This window comes from Phalacrocorax aristotelis, chromosome 6 (assembly GCF_949628215.1).
Source record: "Phalacrocorax aristotelis chromosome 6, bGulAri2.1, whole genome shotgun sequence".
Lineage (NCBI taxonomy): Eukaryota > Metazoa > Chordata > Aves > Suliformes > Phalacrocoracidae > Phalacrocorax > Phalacrocorax aristotelis.
The window spans coordinates 59706342-59727305 of NC_134281.1; the positions used below are offsets into that span (position 1 = coordinate 59706342).

The 20964-nt window shown below is 40.6% G+C and overlaps 1 protein-coding gene across 3 annotated transcripts in view; it reads right to left on the bottom strand.

Moving 5' to 3' along the window:
• The window catches only part of DPYD (dihydropyrimidine dehydrogenase), a 368160-nt gene that overhangs the window by 227633 nt on the left and 119563 nt on the right, over positions 1 to 20964 (bottom strand). For all 3 annotated transcript variants that reach the window (XM_075098192.1, XM_075098193.1, XM_075098195.1), the window contains 3 exons: positions 18300 to 18496; positions 13886 to 13967; positions 10550 to 10637 (listed from right to left, as the gene is read on the bottom strand). In XM_075098192.1, coding sequence (XP_074954293.1) covers positions 10550 to 10637; positions 13886 to 13967; positions 18300 to 18496 — 367 coding nt within the window. The remainder of the gene's footprint in view (positions 1 to 10549; positions 10638 to 13885; positions 13968 to 18299; positions 18497 to 20964) is intronic.

Sequence of the window (20964 nt, forward strand, 5' to 3'; positions counted from 1 at the left end):
AAGGTAGCAATACACCACAAGTTCCTCCTCGGTAAGCTATTTCAACACAATTGCAGTATTAACATTAAAGATTAATTGGCTGAAACCTGTTGATCTTTAAATTCTCATTATTCTTTTTTTTTTCTTCCTATGAAACTAATCACCAAAGACCATTAGAGGGAATGTTGAATCATCATCCTAGCTGCTGAATGCATTTTCGCTTCCTCTAATGGTTCATGCTCAGCTTACTACATTTTTAGCACAAACGAATGAACAATAGCCAAAGGATTTCCTGTGAAAGAAAACACTGTCAAGGGCGATGTTTGGAAAATATTTTCCTTTGTTAGGTAAACACGTAATTTGTATTAGCATTATCCAAAGCTCTGAGTACTTAGTGTGCTTATTTCAGTCTTCTAATTTTGTAAACATTGTTTTATAAAGACAATTTACAGTAAATTTAGCATTAATACACTGAAAGCAGTAACAGCACAAACAGTGCATCTTAATTACTGTCTATACCCCACACCTTGTGACATCACCAAGAGTGTGACGGATTTTGAAGACTGTTTGGCGCTACAAAACGTGCACAGAAAACTATCTACGTGACTTTATGCACAAGGAACATCAAGATTGACCTCACGCCTACAGGACATACCAGTATGCTACACAAACTCAGAGAAATACTTGCATATGCGTTCAACTTTCTTTTAAGAGACTTGCCATGGGATACATACTATAATATTTACGTGCTCTATCCTAATTATATACACACTAATAGTAATCATTAACATACGTATTTTCACGGTGTCTTTTAATTTCAAGCAGCCATATGACTGGCATCTCCAAAAAGTATAGATTAGAACAGTGAAGAGCAATTTCCAAGTATCGTGACCATGACAAGTGGTTCAAAAGCCTGGATAATCTCTATCCACTCAACATTTAAGACACAGCAGCAAAAATATTTGCATAGCTTAGTTAAAGATTACTTGCAAAATTTCCTTCTCAGATATTTGTTGACTTTAAAAACTACCATCCCCTCAAAACTAAAGAGATCTGGAAGGCAGTGGACGCGCCTTCCCATGATGGTAGAAGCTATTTGTATGGGATAAGAAAATGACAAATACTACTGGAATAGGAAAGCTTTTCGATTAACGTGTTGAGCCTGAAGGAAGGACTGAGGGATTCCCTTGGGCACAGGCCACAGGCAAGGAAGGCTACGGGTCTCAGAAGGCCCTCGGACTGTGAATCCCACCCAGCCAAACAGAATCACTAACGAGCGTGCCCCAAGCTAGTTATATGAAGGACCAAAACTGGCCCCCAAGCACACCCCGGTGTCAGGATTTTCCTCTGAAATGAGGGAACTGCCCTTCATTATACCAAAGTGTACCTAGGTCAGCAAAGGCCTGGCTACCAAGCAATGATGAAAAGGGGAGCAGATGACTGAGAAGCACAGGACAACCACCGGGTCGGACGGAAGCCTTGAGCCTTGCCCGTGCCCAGCGGTGGCCTCCTAGGGACCACTCTCCCTAAGGAGACAAGTGGCAAAGCAAGAAGATTTCCAAAAGCAATCTCTAAAAGTCCTTCAACAAGTACTACAAATCCACCACACAACTCCAGGATTTGTCTTTACTTGTCAATGCAACTCAACAAGCAGATACACCCCTCGTTGAGTGGGCAGTGACAGGAATATGAGTCCAGAAACATTATATTTATGAGATATAATGTGTACGAGAAGACTGCTTAAAACTTTATTCATTACCACGAAAAGTGCTTGCCATCTTCTCACCAATAATTGGCACTAAACAAGTGAGATTTCGATACGCTTCCTACTTCTGTACAATCTTTAAAAATAAAAAAATCAAATGCAACAAGCCTAGGTCTTTAAGCAGCCTTTTATCCTTCGTAAGGAAGACAAAGCAAGGAATTTCTACACCTATTTATTGTATTAAATGGTAATTATTGTTAAAATTGTAATTATTGTAAAAATATAAAAATATAAATATATTATATATAATAGGTATCTATATTAAATAAATATAAATATAAATGTATTGTAAAAATATAAAAATATTGTAAAAAATTAAATTGTACTGTATTAAATTTTGTATTGTGTCAACCCTCCTATAGTATTAGGTAGAACAACGTTTCAAAGCGCATCTGATTGCATTAACTCCATACTGGACCCCAAGCACTCTCTTTACAAGGAAAGAGAGCTCAACTAAACCACATGGATATGCACCAACTTGCCAGCTGTATTTTCGACGGCTGCTCATTCTGTGTCTGAAGATTAACGTGGAAGTCAAAAAATGGCAGCATAATTAATACTTGTACATCTAACAGATAAAAGTAACTGACTCGTGGAGTGCACCTTCGGAAACAACAGGTAAGCAAGCAAAGCTCTTTACTTTAGGCGTAAAGCACTGAAGCGTGTAACGTCAGAATATGAAAATGCAGTCTCTAGCATCACCACGTTGTTCAATATTTCCTTATGTACTTCTCAAACATCAAAATGCTTAAAAATAAATGCTTGAATAAACTCCCGAAAAGAGCTAAATAATGTTAGATGAATTAATCTGCTAAGATATTTAAAAATTTAGCTACTCTTAAAAGCATATTGGCCTGGTTTAGCCCCGGTCAGCCACCAAGCCCCACGCAGCCGCTCGCTCCCTCCCCCCTGGTGGGACGGGGGAGAGAGTCGGAAGAGTAAAAGTGAGGCAACTCTTGGGTCGAGATAGAGACAGTTTCACAGGTAAAGCAAAAGCTGCGCGCGGAAGCAAAGCAAAGCAAGGAATTCATCCACTCCTTCCCACGGGCAGGCGGGTGCTCAGCCATCCCCAGGAAAGCAGCCGCGATGGAGCCCGAACGGTGACTTGGGAAGACAAACACCATCACTCCAAATGTGTCGTCCCCCCCTTCCTCCTTCGTCCCCCAGCTTTATATCCTGAGCATGATGCCATATGATATGGAATACCCCATTGGCCAGTTGGGGTCAGCTGTCCCGGCCGTGTCCCCTCCCAACCCCTTGCGCACCCAGCAGAGCACGGGGAGCTGAAAAAGTCCTTGACCAGCGTAAGCGCTACTTAGCAACAACTGAAACGTCTCCGCATTATCACCGCTGTTTCCAGCAAAAATCCAAAACATAGTCCCATACTGGCTACTACAAAGAAATTTAACTCTATCCCAGCTGAAACCAGGACACATATGAATCAAATTGATTTTGTCATTACATTGAGGTGAGCATTTCTTCAGGGAAACTGTCCAGCATCTTAGAAAGAGGCAGGAGAGTGTTTTGTAAAACATATGCAGTAGAGATTGTTATGCTAAGTAGTTTTTTGGTAGGAAAGATAAGTAAATAAGAGCATAAAAATCTGTGTAATTTGCAACTTAAGGGTGCCCAAGGGCAGATTACTAGTATTTTTTTGAAAGTGTCCTAAGACTATTAATAATAAATGTTTTGTGCATGTGAGCCCTAAAAGCTTTCAACTGCCTACTGCTTCCGATGCGTGCTAGGAGTGTTCCACCAACATCCAGAGCAGCAGCGAGGGCTGCAGAACTGGAAGAGCAGCTTACAACAAATGCCAACAGTAGAAGATGATACCTCCAGCATAAAAATTCTTGGACGTGCGTACCTTGTTGGTCTCCAGGAAAGATGCTGCACTGGAAATAAAAGCAGGTTCAAACATCTGCTATACGCATGGAAGAACGGGTTCTTTCATGGAGTTCCTTTTTTAATATAACCATTTTCCTTTTGTTTGTTTTTTTTTTTTTAATAACAATATGCCTTTAGATTAAAGACTCGCAGAAGACGAGAGTAACATGAATACTGAAGACTAACGAGTTTTGTATTAGAACCAATTTATGGTGCAATTTGTTTATAATACCCTTCACACGAGACATGAAAAACTCAACAAACATGATGTTATAGAAGGACGCGTTCATTCTCCAAGCTGTGAGCCATGAGCTAAGGCTCTCCAGACTACAGGCTGTGAAGAAGTCCTATCCTTCACTGCACCGCCTTGTGTAGACCTTCTTCTTTGGGACTTCTTTTCATGCAGTTGCAGTTCAATGTGTAGTTTTGATCCTGTTCTGTACTATATTGCAAATGCATCTATCACTAGCCTTCTCATGGATCTTTATTTTTTTAAAAAAATATTTTTTAATTTCTTTTTTAAATTATTCCGGTTACTCTGAGGCAACTGTGAAATATTTTGAACGGGTGTTATCTAAATCCTGCCACTGCTCTTTGTCACTGTGGCTCTTCAGACTGTTCAAAGCACTCTCTACCTTCCTGACTCATCTCGATGACTTCATTCACATGATATCTAACACCAGTCTCACAGCTTTTCACAGCTAAATGGAGTATTTTGATTCGTCACAATAAAATATAAGTCCAAGGGTTTTCCCTGGCTCTGCACCCTGTATTGGCTTCTGCTGATGCCTGAAAGGCCACTCTTGTCCCCATTTAAAATCCTGGGTTGTGTTTTGCACCACCTTTGCAAGGTTCTAAGACAGCGACAACCCTTGTCTACAAATGTCAATACAACCAACGCAGAAACTGAGCTAGACACAGATTTATTTTAGGTATCTAGCCGATCATGTTCCCAACATCATTCTTTCCCGCACTACCTTCCAACATATTACTTTTCTCCCCTGCTTGTTGTGTTTTATCTGGTCTTTAGGCTTCCGCTTCCTTGCAGCAAAATCTGTACCATCTATGAAGTGTCAAACCACATACGAAGTTACAAAATAATACAAAACACCACCAGAAGACCTCCAAAAAGAGAGCTGAAGATCCTAAGAGCCTAAGGCTGCGCGACACTTGTACCACAGTTCTATCTTTAACCAAGATGCGTTATATTTTACATGACTTGCTACATTACTGCGGAGCCAAACAGGTCTTCGCAACGAGCCCTAAAAGCATAATTTTAAGGAACATCTTAAATGCCATGAAACATAAAACAATTCTGAAAAACAACCAACCAACAGAGAAATCCTGGATATGTTTTCAAATGACTCTGCCTCTAAATTTTTCCCTTTGGAGGTGATAAGCGAAACAGCTAGTGAAGAGAAAAAGAGAACTCGGAAATACAAGGTAGAACAAAACTAGAGAAGCAAACAAATAAAAGTCTCTTCACAACCTGAAATGAGAACTCTTTTAAATATGACATATTTCCTCCCTAAATGTCTGTGCTGGCCATGGGCCTACGGGCCCCATATGCAGATTTCATGTCCTCCAAATTTAGTTTATGAATCAGGAGTACGATGCACAATTTTTTCCTATAGCACAAGCAAAATGAACATCTGTTCACTTTTTGCCACGTAGGTTTATATCTGTGTGGGTGGGTGTGAACAGAGCTCTTGATGTGTAATATTCTTCCCATCTGCACACCAGGTGGCACTGCATAGTTAATCAGAAGATAATAACAGGCATGAGGAGATTACTTACTTTTTGGGGAAGAGACAGTAAATCAATCTCACAGGGGTTTTTTTAAAAACAAGGTACATCAATGCTCGGACCTTTAATTTCTTTTTTTGGTGTGTAATTTCATTCCAATCAATGGAATCATCTGATTATATTATTGTTTGAATGCTATGTTAATTAACGATGAATGACTGCAATTATCACAAAGGTTCTTTCCACAAGGGATTTCTTTTTTTTTTTTTTCCTTTTTTTTTTTAATGTACGGTTTTAAGCCTTGCAAGCAAGATACGCCATTTAGGACACATCCAAGCAACAATCTGCTTGGATTGACTCTGTATGTTCATCTACCATTTCACAGTATTTAACAGAACCTCTGAATACCCTAATACGAGAAAACTGACTTTACAGTAATTCAACATCACAAGATGGAGGAAGAAACGAGAAAGCTGCATTGCTAGCTCCATTTGCCCTATAATGAGAAGTTAAACTAGAAAGTTAGTTCGTGCTGCATGTTTAAGCCTATGGACACTGAAGTGTCTAAGCTCTGTCTGGGAATGGGGGCCTGAGATTTTTTTAAATACTTTACCAAATAAAACAACCTTTGAAGATACATTTTTAGCTGATCTTTATATAAAGAGAATGTAAATGTTATATAAAATCCGTATGTTATGAGAAAACATTTCAGATGTATATAAAATCAGTATATAGATTATAATATTAAGGATAGAGGTTTGTGTACAAGTCTGTAGGAAATGTGTTTCTGCTGGCAGCCTTTCTATATATTTGTTTGAACCTCACATGAAACATGTCCGTAAATACTTTCAATATTGAGGTTACTTATTTTCATTCAATTAAATAGGTGCAAAAAAAAAATTGTTTTGTACTTTCTCTTCCAAAAAGAATACACACTGCTTTGTGGAGTCTTAAAAAACCAGAACCACAGACTCCGGTTTTCCCAAAGAATGTAGCTGAACTTCAAGAAGGAAGAGTAACAAAAGCCCAGTATTTCTGCGTTTGCTCCGATAGCCAAGCGAGACACATACACGCAGACAGCTTTTGTAAAAACCCTAAGTGTCCTACCCTTAAAATCAACCGAGAGAGGCAGTGTGACAAAGCATTCAGGCTCCTCTCTTCTCCCTAAGATACCCTTCGCTGCCTTACTTTGCTGCCCCTGAGGACCATGTGCTCTCTCCTCTGGCCCCTCGCCCCGCCATTGATCTCTCCTTTTGCTCTCAGCATGCGGACCCTCTGTTGCCCTGCGTCTCGACGGTGTTTACAGAAGGCAGCAACTGATGCAAGACTCTTTTTTTTTCTTTTTTTTTTTTTTTTTTTAAAGTAGCAAAATTTTCACACTGATTTGTCAGCTTACTCACAAATTCTTCACAAACATTTCTTATCAAAAAGCAGAGCTGATTCTAGGTAGAGCATGTTGCGTGTAACCTATGAAATCTCGAAAGGATTCTTTTTTCTACGCATAGCTTAAGAGGTCAGCTTTAAAACTCTGAAAGTTCAACTGGGAGACTTAATTCCTATTCGTTAACATTTGTGAATAATAAAATAAAACCGTAAGACTTGTAACTGGAAGATAAACGGAATTTTAAAACGAAAATTTTAAGGACTGCAATTTTACATCTCTAATTCTTAATCAGCATTTTTAATTGCCCTTTGAAATAAGACTGAATAAGTTTAGAAGGACAACGGAAAGAGGACTAAGAAATACAGCAGAGACTCCCAGAATACATTTAGCAGGTTGCTCCTCCCTTTGTTTGGCTGCTGCCTTTTAGTCCTATGAAGAAATTCTCGCGTGTGTTACCGTCCATCATTACTTTTGATGTAAGAAACTGAGACTCATGGACTACTCTTTAATGTCAGCTGTCATCTGACATCAGGGCCGCTGGAGGAAAACAGAAGAATGGTCTATCTCTTAGGTCCTCGCGTGCAAAACACAAGATAACATCTGCTGCCAGATGTTGCAAAATGTGCATCTTTGTAGAGAGGAAGCTGAGAAGACACGAGAGTAAACGATGGACAGGGGAGAGGCAATTCACATATTGATCCTCTAGAAACAACACAAGTTCAGCATTAAGAACTAGTCGGATGACATGCAGTTCAGGTAAGGCGTTCTCTCAACCAGGAGACTGAAGGGAAGAACAACCAAAAGCAAAAACGGTAACAGGCAACCCTGGGACTGAGATTCACCCACCATTTGTTCCGAGGCTCTGCTATCAGAGGGCAGCGTTGGCTTCCAGCGTGCCGCTGCCCAGATCGGTCCCCTTCTTTACCACTTATATCCAGGTAACCATGGAGGCTTTCCCTCAGAGCTAGCCTTTGCTAGTTCAGCATATTTGCAACCCCAAATTCCACAGCAGTCTCTATGTCATACACACAGCCACGGCCTAACCGGGAAAGATAAGACGGTGCAAAATAAAACAGGGTGGAGGTAAGGTGTGACTCAAAGTGAGACCCCAGACGCTGCCAAAGGCTGGTGACACGTACCGGTCACCTGTTCGTTTTCAGGTCTAGTACAAGGTGTGTTTCTGTGCTTTAGACGGTGACCTAAACGCACCAGACCTAGTTGCTGAAGAGTCTTCATCACAAGATAAGCCATCACCGTCTCGATGCCTCAGTAAGCGAAGACTTGAAGGTAAGCATCTTTATTATTATTTATTTTAGCGTAAGGCTGTTAACCTGTATCCTTTTGGGAACTTCTTAGGAGTTCTTTACCCTTCAGGTCTGACACAGAGCTAGTACCTTACCAAACAGCTCTCACAAAAAGCCTTTGCTATTCAGTTTCCTTCAATACGGTCACTTGCTAGAAGCGATCCAACCTCGGTCACCTATGCTTTACCTTCCGGAGACCCAGCGGAAGGATGTACTTGCCCTACCTCATGCGACATTCCCACAGAGCAATAGATTTTCCCTGATGCATAGCTGTGTGGAAAAGACCTTTCAAAGCTCTCCTTGCACCTCCACCTGCCCCCACATAGCTGGCTATTCACAAGCGCTCTTCCATTTCATGAGCCACGTGGACCCTTGTACAATCCTGACCGATGAATTCTTGAGTTCTGCCTAATTTACAAGACTAAATGTGCCCTTCAAAAAGCACATTGCTATGAAAACGTGTACTCCCCACAGTGTACTCCCTCTTCCCATCAGGGACGACTTCTTCTTTTACACACCCATTCACTTTTCCTTCCTTCCACTAATAGGGAAAATTGAAAACTACCATGTTTATTTTCCATCAAGGTACAGATTCATTCAGAAGCAAACTTAAAAAACAATACCTTCTACCAGAGTACGCTCTAATTATTTTACTGCCATGACTCAGGGTAATGTTCAAATGTGACATTTCATCAAACGTGTTTGCTCAGTAGGCAAAGAACACAAAAAGAAATACGGTACAGAGTCGTTGTGGAAAAACTGCTGTTGTTGAGAGTTTATAAATGCTCTATTGCAGTAATATAGCTAGCCTGGAACTCCGTGACCCCTCGGTTTGCCCTCCACCTTTCCCTACCAGTATGCCAGGCCACATTACTGTCCAGTGTCTGACCCAGTACTGTAAAAGGGAGATGATAGCAGACGTGGGGGTACCGAGGGGGACCAACTTCATCATGAATGCAAGGTAGCTTCCAGTAACAAAACTTTGTAGGAACACATAATCCTTCATTAGCATTTATACCCTCTGTTTCCTAATACAGTCAGTGAACACGTGGGTTACAGGAGAATTACGCTTCAGATGCCTTCTCTTGTTTATTAAAATTCTGGCTGTGTCCCTTTCCCTAGCATCTGTATGGCACGATGCTGTCCATATAGATTTCTAACCAAAAGTATTTTATATTAGGATAACTTAATAAGGTCAGAAAATAAACCCACACACATAAACATTCCAATCCTATGCGTAAAGTGTTCGGTGGTCGTTTTTGCTAACTTTCAGCTAAACTGTTATTTTAAATATATGAGTCAGAAATGCAGGGGAATCATGCCGATATTCCAAAAATGACTGATAATTTTTTTCCAAAATGCTAGACCCTCAGACAGCTAATGTTTATTTACAAATTCATTCCTCATTGGTGAGATTTCACAAAGCAGTTTGAAAGACACAGATTAAAACAGTAAAGGAGATAAGCTGCACCACTGCCTTGTAGACAATTACATCGAAATACGACACATCAGAAATTCCAACACACGGAAGGTCCCTAACAACGTGTGGATTTAGGATTATATAAATCACAACCCTCTGTATTATAATCACATGACAGAATAGACCTGCAAAGCTTATTATACAGCATGCCCAGATGGTAAACAACAGTTGTCGCTGTACTAAGAATTACATCTCTGTAATCAATAATAGGAAGGAGGAACAGTTGGACAACTTGTTTCCTATTATGTTCACTTAGGCAACGTCTAGATCAATAAAGAGCATTAAGCCTCATACCAACTGTAGGCGATGCCTGTTCAACATGCCTATCATATGGTAGCGATGGGTCCAGCTGTACTTCAAAATACTTGTAAATGGATAACAATTCTAATCTAATGTTAAAAAGAAGCAATGATTCAGATAGCAGGCAGGTGCAGGATGACTTCAACATATGAGAAAAGACAGACCTATGATGCCAGTTTTAGTATAAGTCAAAGTCAGCTTATTTTGTTAACCCGTCCCGTAATCACATTTCACTACAGCCTATCTGAAGGATGTTACAGGTTTTATACGGAGGAAAGAAAAGAAGCAGCCAGCAGGGTATCACTGGCTTACACGTGTAATCACGTGTGTATAGTAAGCTGTTCACAAAAACTGAAAACTGAACTTGTGTATCGCTCTAGGCCAATATGGCAATTAATCACAAGGAAGTTTTTAGTTAATCTATTTTTTAATTATGTAAACAAACAATAAACCAATCCATTCAGCCACATTCTCATCTTACTTAAAAATCTATCATATAAATGTGAAAATTTTAACAAATAACTGTCTTAAGACAGCTAGCTTCAGCTTCCCGGTTTTTAAATTTTCCTTATATTCCCTACTTTCAAAATGCATCAAACTGAAGCTGTCTCACATCCTGCTATTAACACAGACACAAGTCCCAATTTATTCTTAGACAGGCATCCGATTTCAAGACGACAAAACACAAGGCAGTGAGCTCTTCTTACCTATTCCTATAAAGACTGCTTCATAGCCATCTTCTTTCAGGGTACGGAGTGTCATGCCATCCATTGCGAGGCCTTTACCAAAAATTATCTGAAAGAATTAAAGATTACTTGCTTTTAATGCAATAATGTGAAAATAATTTCTACTGTGTCCTGCATACGGATATCTCACAAGACCTTCTAGTGAACAAACAAAGAAAATATTCTTTCCCCCCCCTCAAGACACGCTTCAAAGCCCAGGCTGGCTCTGATTTAAGCAAGTGGCCCAAACTAGATATGGGTAAAGTGTACCTTCAGATCATCCTCACATGGGGCCGTCACAGACTAGCATCGTTTCTCCCATAAACTGAAAGAGTTAAAGCAAGCTAAAACAGCAAACAAAGCCTCTCTACAGAACACAATACCGAAGTAAAGCTGAAAACGGCAGTTTTCTTCTGCCAGTAAACTGCTGCATTCAGTGCTGTCTACAAAAGATTGTTTTCCCACGTGAAAATCAGAACTTAAGAAACATGATGTGGAAGCAAGAAGCTCTTTTAGGGAACATGCGCTAAACGGAACGACCACCCAGCACACCAATCAAAACCCAAGGAGTTTAGGATATTGCAGAAAAATTAGCGAAAGGATGAGCCTCTTACAGAGAAATAAAGAAAATAAGAGACAGGATGCTATTCTGTATTAACAGGGCTTCTGAGCAGAAAACCAAGCCCTGTTTCCCCGCAGAGTATCAGGCACTCGGTAGGCCTCCAGTCGCGCAGAATGCAGCGCCAGGCCCGAAGGAAGGACGGTACCGCTTTGTGCCGCACCCTCAAAGCTCACAGCCTGAATTTTGCACTGAGACCACTAGCTAGAACACCTTTAAGTCAAAGCCCCTCAGTGAAGCCAACGGCGTTCCTGTGGATTCAGAAAACCTGCCTGCAAAAGTCCGGGCCGGAGAAGGCAGCAAGCCTGGAGAATGCCGCGCGCAAATTACAGCACGCCCGACTTATTCGTAATGAAGCAGACCATTCTGCACGGTAAACTGGCAAAGGTTTTCAAAACCATGAATGAGATCGGTTTTGATTTAAACTTGCAATTGCTTAATTCTAATTTAGACAGGCAACAACGCCCAGAGTGCAGCGCCTGGTGTTCACTTATTGAAAGAAGTGTCACGGGAATAAAAAACGCACCTATAAACGACCCTTGTTTCAGTTCAACTGCTAGTCACTTCCAGAAGCAAAAGCTGAAGAACGGTTGTAGGGTAATGTCCCAGCGGCAATCCCGCTCTGAGCGGCCACTGCAGAGGTTCAGGACTGCGGCTGTTGTAAGAGCGAGACGGGGAAGAGCGTTGGCTGCGTGTTCAGCAAACCAAGTACGGCGCTCTCCCGTGTAGAGGTCATGCAATTGAAGACACGCGCACCTTTTGCGCCTCTCTGCCGACCCTGAGGCTTTTGAGCGCGTAAAGCACGTGTCATTCCTCTTCTGATATTTTGTACTTCTTGAACCGGGTATGCGTGGTTTTATCTCTGTACTTTAGACTCTCTGAACTTGAATGTTTTACCCCAGTTTTTGTTCTGTCGCTTGTGTATTCACTTTACAAAATGCCAAGCGTAAGCACGACACTCTGTAACCTTAACAGCTTCCTCTTTGTGTCATTGTGTATCTTGTTATTGAAGCTGCCTATATTCCGCTTAATATACTTTTTCTATTGGTGAAAAAAAAGGGCAGATGCAAAACACAGCGTACAACACTTAAAACACCAACTTTTTTTCGTCTTTGGAGATTTAGTATAAATTTTATCAGAGGTGCCAAAGCCATGTAATCCTTTCAAGAATACAGGCTACATCCTCACCGGCAACAAAATGCATTCCATAAATCGTCATTACATTTATTTTTTTTTTTATCCCATTGTGTACATATGTTATGAAAACCTAATGAAGGAATTTAAACGGCAATACTATTTTATGTGGGGATTCATAATACTCCTAGGGCCTAGCTCGGTAATCCTTATTCAGCTGACTAATTCTTACTAATTTCAGTAGAATTACTTGAATAAACAGCGGTACCGAGCATTTACACAATACGGCGCCTTTGACCACACTCTTGAAATGCTTTAAGTAAACACCAGAAAACATTTCCAGCTTACAGAGGTACAAAGCTAAGGTACTTAGTTAACCAGGTTGCCAAAGGGTCAATTGCAAACCAATGGCAGAGCTTGGAAGCAAATTTACATTGAGATTCTCTGCCGCGCTTCAAAACCGCAGAGGCCTTGCAGGTCAGGTTGACATGGTGGCTCGATCAGTCCATTCTGGAGGCCTCGTCACAGCCCTGGGGAACTGAGTTTTGCAGAGGGTTCCCAGGAGCCTAAGCCCAGCTATTTTGCCTAAAATCGTCTTGGTGCTCGGTTTTGAGCCCCATCCCTCACTCACCCTCCATTCTGCCAGGCTCTTCAAGGCTTGCAAAGGGATCTTTAGAGTAGAAAAAATAGACCTGTAGCATTTCAAGCCTTATCTTACATCTTTCCAGCATTTTAATAAAACCCCAGCAGGATGAGGTTCTCACTTGGGTCTTGTGACAACAGGCTACTGCTTTTATGATATGAACCAACGCGGAAGATTCCACGAAGAATTTCTTGCTTCACCAAATGCTTTAGTTTCATGTTAAAAATATATTATCCCTCCTGGTACTCAAAAACTTGATCCAGCGATACATTCTACGTTTGTAACTTCTATTAAAATGTGCAGCAGTTGTAAATACTTCAGCTCAAGCCCTAAATTAACAATAAAGCGATGTTCCCATTATCTATAAACAACACACATTTGTTTAACAGAATAATGCATAACTATCGCTTTCCAAGAAGTTGAATGACTGTTATTGTTTATAATAGATGATCATGTTAACACTTTGTATAATTGGATGCATTTTATTATAAAATTAACTGGGATGCAAGACTGTATTATAAACCGTTAGGAAAAAAGTCAGGGAGAGGGAAAGAAAGGAGAAGTATCGAATATGAACGCCTTAAGTAGTGCCAAACTTGCATGAAAAAAACTCGATTAAAAAAATCAAATCATTCCAATAGCTACATTGAACCCCTAAAGCAATTTAGGAATTTGTTTCTTACAGACAATTAATCACATGCAGGCATGCCAGATGAGAACTATTGATTGCCCTTTTCCAAACTAGTGGCATTCAGACAGGAGACAGACAAATGCCCTGAGCAAGAGGAAGCATCTTCCTGCCTCTGCCTAGTGTAGCTTTTAATTGTTCTTTAGTAATGTGCATGACATTTTGCTGTTAATCTATGGCATAGTTCTTCCCTTTTCTTTGAGCTATACGTAGGCAGGATATATTTTTCATTACCTTCACTCCAAGATCCTTCATAAGCTCAGCTTCAAAATTCACTACATCATACGGCAGTCGGAACTGGGGGATTTCAGATGTGCTAAAATAAATAAAAAAGCCTGTGAAATATTTCCAGCTGTTAGGAAGAAATGATTTTTTTTTTTCCAGTTGTTAAAAATTCAATACTTATAACACATCATAGTTAATTTTGACATATGTGAATGAAAATGGGCTGAAGCTTGACCGTTGGCTTTTTTAAATTGTTAATGTGACAAAAGAGCATTACTCACTCAACGCTAAAAATACAGGCCAGGAAGGCAGTACCTCGAGGCCAATCCTGCCCACACTTGTAGGCAACCATTGGACATATGTTAAACTCCGGTCCAAAGAGCTTCAGATCCGTTCCTTTTGTTCAGCAGAATATTTAACTAAAGCAAACTTAAGACATCGGTTTAAGAAAAGACCTCATGACTACTAAAAGCAAAGTCATCTTCTAGCAACCATTCATGAAGCCATCCAAGAAGAAAGAATCCAATTTCCCATATATTTTTTTTTTAAAGCGTTGCATATGCTATTTTGAGCAATGGTATTTAAAACTGTACCCTCCTCCATTTCTACTTCATAAATTTTTTATGACCATTCAGGATGGACGAAGTCAGTAATTTTCTACCAGCTCTCTATCTCAAGACTGCTTTTTGACTTAACGTTTATTAGCTGGCATTTTTTCCCCCTGGGGAAGATTCGGAATGACATCTTCAAGTTCCCAGAATTACAGCTCTCTCGTATGGGCAAACTGCAGCGCCAGCATAGAACCTCAGTTTATATCTACTGGTACGGATCTGTATCTCCAATGAAATGACATCTACTTAGGGCACTTCAAAATCGCCCTCGTAAACCACGTTACAGATAAACACGGTGAAGTCCTATTGTAGTTACTTTTGTTCAATGAAGATAAAAAAAACCCTGACTATGCAGAAAAGTGAAAGTCTCTCCCCAGATATTTCTAAGCTTCAAGCAGTCTCATCTGTTGTCAAACTAATGGATCTATAATTTCCATAACAAAGCACAGGCACAAGAGATTGTGTGGCTTTATTTTACACATTAATAGTGACCACACCATCTTTAGCGTCTAATTTCGACAGCCTAAAGGGTTTTATTTATTTTAAGTTGCATCAACTTCAATTATATTGATAAGAAACTGGTGTTCCTCCTTATAATTTCTAATACTGCCCCTTTTTTAACCTTTCCTGACCAGCGTGGAATGAAAAGTGTTCTAAATATCAGATGTAATGAATGTGTCACAACGATACAACTTTCATAGGTCATGCTAAGTAGAAAGGTGTCTGAGGCAGAAACCAATGTATCAATATGATTCGGCAACAGTGATTCAATAAAGAAATCTAATAAAAAAAGGACAGCTTTATCTTCCAAGCCACCTATACATTTATTGAAGGCATGTCGTTTCCATGACTCGTAGAAGAATCCAGAACAGCACTGGCTGTGTCATGCCACTGTCAGAATTTGTAAACAATTCTGTGCTCTTATTAAACAGTCGCCTATAGTTTTGTGCTGTGCGGTACACCCGCATATATGTACATACAAATGTCCGTATAGGTTTATATGCAAATGTACGCAGTTCTGTGGGGAGACACGGATTCATATTTACCGTGAAAATCACCATTTTATAGAAGTCAACTGGTACATCAATAATTCTGGTATAATGTCTTTCAGCACGGGAAGACAGTCTCTGACTGTGCAATGGAGAAGGAAAGGGGGCAGAGGTGCAGGAGGGGTGCAGTGGGTGGGAACGGTGTCCCACACATTCACCTCTGCCTCAAATCTGATCCAAGTCAGAGGTGCTTGGAGAGGCGCTTGGTGTTTCTCAGTGATCCCAAGTTACTTTTGCTCAAGGGACACCCCTTTGGCCTAGTGAGAGAAATACCCTGGTATGTTGTAAAGCAGTGGCATAGCTGGGAGCATGAGCAGTGAAGCTTGTTCACGGTCTCCAAGCAAGAGCGTGATCTGCTCATGCCTACTCTACTATAAAGCATAGATTTTACACAGCTGGCAAAATGTAGGAAAATCTGCCCGTGAATGTGAAAAATTCAGACGTGTCCAGACAACCACTGACTTATGCTAGGCTTAGATATCACACCTCGGGAACTGCAATCCCTAGACAGCTTTCTGTCGCCTAAATATTAAACTTTCCTGTGATCCAGCAAGCACGTGAAGGAGCATCCTAGCTAAAAACAAAAAACAGGCAGCGCAAACTGAAGAAAGGGCACAAGCGCTGCCCTTCCAAACAGCTGATTCCAAAATTAATTTGGTCTTTTTAGCCACTTGCAATAGCTCGTGAAGCCTTGAAAACGCACCCATCAATAACCTAAACTTGTTAAGAGATGCACTGCAAAGACTTACAGCAGCAATAATGGATGATTGCTGCCACAGGCCAGCCTCCCTTTTGTTCCAAGATTAAAATAAGGACAAAAGGAATTGATGCCCTTAAACCAGACGTGAAACTTTCGACAATGAATGGAAGTTAAGCTTGACCTTGATTGCAATGCGTTCTTTCATAGAATCATAGAATCACTGAGGTTGGAAAAGACCTTTAAGGTCATCGAGTCCAGCCGTAAGACTTTTAAGACTAGGAAGACAGACATTAAAATGCACTGCTTGACCATTAAGGATACTAACAGAACAGGAAAAACCTAGTGTAAGGCTTTCTGCAGTAGGACAAACAACAAAGCTTTAATTTAAATTCAAATTAAAACATGAAGAACAGATGTAACTTAAGATCACATTGCTTCAAATACGCAAGCACACAGTAAGCAACCGCAGAAATGACTGTATTATGTGGCTGAGTCCAACCTGAGCCTAAGCTGTCACCAAGTAAAGCTTCATTGTTAGAAACATCTCATTATTTCTTATGACTTTACAGCAACAAAGCCGATTTTAATTCTGGTAATTACGAAAACATGTGCTGCTCGACAGGTGAATAGGTATCTCACATACTAAATTCGCAATCCTCTATGGCAACCAGCTCAAGTAAAAGGGCTCCCAGTTAAATACCTGTGTATTAACACCTTGATAACTGGGTAGAACACTTCTGAACCTCACTGGGAAAAATGCAAGTGATCAGTTCAACTTCTCCAGCATTGATTCTCTATCTTCCAGAGCACTGAATAAGTATTTGACATTATGACATTATGGATCAAATTCATTAACGGTGTCAACTCTATTGATCTCAGTGATGCTGCAGTGAGAAATGCGAGTGCATCACTTCTTCCTCTCTCTGTTTCTTTTCACTTGTTATTTTGTAAAGGCTTTAGCGTGAGCACATCTTCAACATGTAAAATTTCATTTTAATTTTGAATGCCTTGGTATCCACTAGTCAGGTTTTGAAATATTTTATCTTGTACTTAGGGATTCCAACCAACTTGTAAGGTATGATCTCAGCCACTTTTACAGTGGTAAAAATTAATCTTCTAGTTGTGGAGGACATGACAGCGTGCAAATATCAGCCAAGTGTTTTCCATACAGGAAAACTGCAAAGGTACCTTCCCTTCTGTATCTGCAATTTGTGGAAGGTTGAGAATTGTAGGGTGTTTATTTCACTCTTATGGTACGGCTTCCTAAAGCTGTAAGTCCAGGCATACACGACGGATTTGTTCACTGCCACCTTTATTTGCATAAGGTAGTTCAGGTAAGCATTCTAGATTTAAAATTCTCCATGAAATTAGTATCTGTCTAAATCATTTTAAACAGCTACTAATTCTTTCACTGAGTAGCGCTACAAGTACTTGACTTTGTTTTAAAAGTTTTGGATACGGGAACATGGTTCCTGACATAGTTTTCTAAGGTGTTAATTCAATAACAACAATTGTGCCTTGGAATTTTAGTGGTCATATAAAGAGAATATAGGACATAGCCACCACATTTTCAGTTAAAGCTTGCCTGTAACTGTATCAGGTTTAACCTGAATGATGAACTATTTAAATAAAAAGTAAGTTATCCAGATCGGAAATCTTCTACTCTCTTCCTTTGATAAAGGTAGAGGCATCATGTATAAGCTATGTTTGCACAATATCTTTTGCTATGCTTTCTTTTCTTTAGTGCCCAACGCCAGGCCAAGGGGCAACGGGCACTGGGCACAAGCTGGACACGGGAAGTTCCACCTGAACATGAGGACAAACCCCTTCCCTGTGCGGGTGCCAGAGCAGGGGCACAGGCTGCCCAGAGGGGCTGTGGGGTCCCTTCCCTGGAGACATTCACCCCCCGCCTGGACGCGGCCCTGTGCCCCTGCTCTGGGGGTGCCTGCTCCAGCAGGGGGTGGGACGGGGTGAGCTCCAGAGGGCCCTGCCAACCCCCACCTTCTGTGATTCTGTGATTCTACAGCCATTAGTAATAGCGCTTTTTTGCCATTGCTTTTTACCTTAAGCCGCCAACGTACTCCTGCTTTTCAAATATGGTGATGTTCGAATAGCCCAATCGAGCCAAAAAGGAAGCACAACTTATACTTGCAGGTCCCGCGCCAAGGAGAGCTATCTTCGCACGATAGGCTTCAGGCATATCTTCTACAGGAGGTAAGGAAGGGTTTCTGATCTGAGGAATATTCATAGCTTTGAACACCTGAAAAGCAAGACATTCAACAGGTTACATACTTTACATTCCCTCCTTAAATTTTGTTATGAATAATGTGATGGAAGCTTCCGCTAGTACCGTCACATATCATTGATGTATTATCGCAGATCGCTTTGTAACGCTATAGGGATTCCCAGCTGACACGTGTGCATTTGTAGGGACATTGTTGGTTCTTCTATAACTCTTCTTGTCTTATAAATGTCTGAAGTCAGATCCTTCACCACTGTACGTTTTACAGTGAAGATGGAACCAGACTACCAGTAACAGAATAGTAATGCAAAGTCAGCCAAATGGCAGAGAATCTCTGTAACACCAAAACTTTCCTTCCAAACAACGTGCAGATTATTCTTGCTACTAGAAAAGTATTTTTGCGAATAACGCAAAGGATTGTAACACCAGTGAAGGGACTTTGCTTCTTCAAGAGGCATTCTTGTGTGACCCTGGATCAATCGCTTACGGCTTGACTTTGTAGAGGTGGTAGGTAAAAACCTTAGGTGGGGGTTTGAAACTCTTTTTAGGAACTGCCCCTAGTCGTCAGTGCTGTATTTTCAAAGGGAACCCTTCTTTAGATGCCTCCTCTTAAACAATCCTAATAAGACTTATTTCACGTTAGTTGATCATCCATTGCAGATGTTCTCCACTTTTTAATGGGGTGCCCAAGAGTTGTAGGCATACCTGCAAGTTAAGACCGTTCCCCCCATGCCTCAATGCTTCACCTGGTGATGACCTGCCCTATCTGCCTTGACTATTAAAATTACTTTGGGACAGTCTCTGACCACTATTACTTATTTATACAGAGCCCAGCACAAGGGGCTCCTAACCCAGTGGCAACATCACACAGTTTATTTCAGATTTGGTTTAAATCAGTTCTTTCCTCAGGCGTACAGGTAGGAGGCAGAAATAGTCTACAATCGCTAAGCCAGCCTTCACTGTCCTCTGCATTTACATGCACTAGGGGAGGGAATGGACTCTCTATCTTGTGTAACCTATGAAAGAATAGACCCTCAGCTCTTGCAGGCTACTAAAGATTAGGAGCGTGGAAGAGCATAGTTACATCTTTGTTTCATTTTAGCAATTAGGGGGAAAAATATTTAACCCAAGGAGTATATCTCTAGCAGAAGCACAATATTAGACCAAAAGGATACAAGATCGCGCTGAGATTCTCACTCATATCACAAACACTTCAGGGCTGCACCTCAAAGACTACCAGAAGACAGCATTATTCCCCATCTATTTCAATGCAGAACTGTGTTTCATAAGTGCTATCTAGTCCTCTAATATACATACGTTGTCATTTGCCTTAATAATTATCATATTTAAGCTATTTAACAAGTTTACCGACAGTTTTTATTTTCCTTGGAACTCAAGAAGCGAAGGTTTTTCAAGTTAAACTTTGGCAATTCCGCTCATGAACAGAATTCTTCATTTATGTTTTGAATCAATGTTCATTTTCTTCATGCGTACTTGAGCACTCATGCTAGGTAAACCAATGATTAGTTCCTTCCCCCTCTAAAATTTCTGTGTCAAATTCCCCCAGTCTTTGTAAATTGACATAGCATTTTAACAAACTGCAAGAAGCAAGAGACAGATAATTGTTTTCAAAAAAGAATCATTTAAACCTGACAATTCATACAATATGGGATGGTTTAACGTGGTTATTAATGGATTTCACAGGCTGAAAAGCTTATATTGTACTGTGAAACTAGACTGTGATAACCACAACGCAATAGGATATTTTTAAAATGTCTGCTTTGTTACATTCACACAGAAATGGCCTGAATGATACCAAATTTCCATGAGGCTCATGCAGTTGTTTCAGCAGGCTAGTCAGTAATACACACGATATAACTCGCACATTCCATGTGCATATTGAACGCTATGAATGTGCATATGCTTAATAAATTTATCACTAAACCTAGTTTGTCGTTGACACAATTATTTTTATATTTATCATCGAACAGCCGTACCCATCAACTAAACGTTACACCGAAGCACCGCGCTCCTGTAGCGCAGCGTTAAGCTCCAGAAACCAAGCACTCACGCAGCAAATCCTCGTAGTTCAGGCTGAACGGTCAGCTTTAATTCTGCCTATTTGCAACTAGGGTGAAACTGTCTGTATGCAGCACAGCCAGCTTGTGCGGCGATATCTTGCCATCTGGAATTCAGCGGCAGTTTTGCATATTAAGGCTGGCAGGGTAACTGTGTGAAAATAGCAAATTGCTTCAATGCATTTCAAAAGATTTTCACTCACCTCATGGTGAAGTTTCCCTACACTGTAATTCACCTAATTAAATATCACTGAATTCCTCTGTACAAATCCTTTGGTGGGCAGAGATGACTGACCTGCAAGCAAGTGTTCAATGCCGCATTATACGCAACTGCCCTCTCCGATTTTTCTCTGCTCAGACTGTGGTCAGGACGCAAGTAAAGTTTAATACAATTGCCTTTCTTATCCA